At 32.8% G+C, this 1,416-nt stretch overlaps 1 protein-coding gene across 1 annotated transcript; it reads left to right on the top strand.

Moving 5' to 3' along the window:
• Nucleotides 1–240: 240 nt before the first annotated feature.
• On the top strand, nucleotides 241–1,182 carry LOC148213669 (uncharacterized). The gene has a single exon (XM_088131090.1). The coding sequence runs from the start codon at nucleotides 241–243 to the stop codon at nucleotides 1,180–1,182; it is 942 nt and encodes a 313-aa protein (XP_087987216.1).
• Nucleotides 1,183–1,416: the final 234 nt, after the last annotated feature.

The following is a 1,416-nucleotide window of genomic DNA, read 5'->3' as shown; positions in this document are numbered from 1 at the left end:
TGGATTATGAAACTGCTGTTGGATTTTTATAGCTGAGTTTTCCCTTTTCTCTACGTTGAACTTAAAAGCTTGAGAACTGAGATGTTTATATATTTTATTATCTATATTTGGGAACAATAAGAGTCAGCTTTCTATAGCTGGGATTATAACTGCTGTGTTGTTAGAGAACTTGGAAGAAAGCTGTTGCTATTGGATTATAATTGTTGTTCTTTGAAGATCTTGAACATTCTACTGCTTACAATGGCCTTAAGAGGGAAGAAGGATCAAGAAAAGGAAGGAGAATCAACAAGAACTTTTACAGAACTGGCTGAGGGGGGTGGAGACATGAAAAAAGTACTAGATGCAATTGCTGCCTTAAGCCACCAGATGGACCAAAGAGACACAAACATGAGTGAAAAAATAGACAATTTAAAGAAGGAATTGACTCAAGAATTTAGAACTGAGGTTCAAAAGGTGAAAGATGTGGTGGATGATTTGTTAACTGATCTCAAGAAAACTCAAGGACAGGTACAGTTGTTAGAAATTAAGTCAGAAGCAGTTACTAAAGATATTGATCGAAACCTGGATGCTATTGCATTAGCAGAAATGAGGGAGAAAGAATTCATACTGAGATTGAGATCAGTAACAGAAAATTCTGGGGAAGATGTAAGAAAATTTATTACTACCGCATTAGCACAATTTTTAGAGATGGAAGAACAAGATTTAAATTCTGAAATAGACAAAGTTTATAGAGTCAATTCACGTTATGCTAGAGAAAAAAAGATCCCAAGAGATATACTAATTCATTTTGTACGGAAGGTCACAAGAGAACAAATCTTGAAAAAACATTATAACGATGGATTGAGTATTGCAGGTAAAAAGGTGATTATCTTAAAAGAAATACCTTTAAGAATCTTGAGAAAAAGAAAGGACTACTCCTTCTTCACAGATAAATTAAAGGAACATGGTATTTCTTTTAGATGGGAGAGATTAGAAGGAGTATCCTTTATGTATAAAGAGCAAAGATTTAGAATAAATTCTGTTTTAAAGGCAGAAGCTTTTTTGGAAAAATATAAGGCAGACTTTTGCAATGCCCATAAAGAAATAGAAGAAAAAGAAAAAGAAAAGACTGCAGAAGACATCGAAACCAGTGTGGACTTAACAAAACTTGGGGCTTCTGGAGTGGATTATAAAAAACTTTAATATAAATATACTTATGAATTACAAATATTTAACTTGGAATATAAATGGAGCAAATGCCGCTCAAAAAAGAAAGAATTTTTTTTATTTTTTAAAGAAACTGAATTTGGATATAATTTGTCTGCAAGAGACACATTGTCTGCAAGACACATGTCTGCAAGAGACAAAAGATATTAAGTATTTGGTTCGGAAACAAATTGGAGAAGAATTTATGTCGGCTGGACCAAAAAAGATTAA

Source organism: Python bivittatus, unplaced genomic scaffold (genome assembly GCF_059951505.1).
Source record: "Python bivittatus isolate LINGU-HERP-01145 unplaced genomic scaffold, Pbiv_v1 ctg000870_np1212, whole genome shotgun sequence".
Classification (NCBI taxonomy): Eukaryota; Metazoa; Chordata; class Lepidosauria; order Squamata; family Pythonidae; genus Python; species Python bivittatus.
Note: the sequence above shows the minus strand (reverse complement) of the source record. Positions and strands in the feature narration are given on the sequence as shown.

Excerpts from the sequence above, each read along its gene's own strand:
- LOC148213669 (XM_088131090.1), top strand. The coding sequence starts at position 241 with ATGGCCTTAAGAGGGAAGAAGGATCAAGAAAAGGAAGGAGAATCAACA.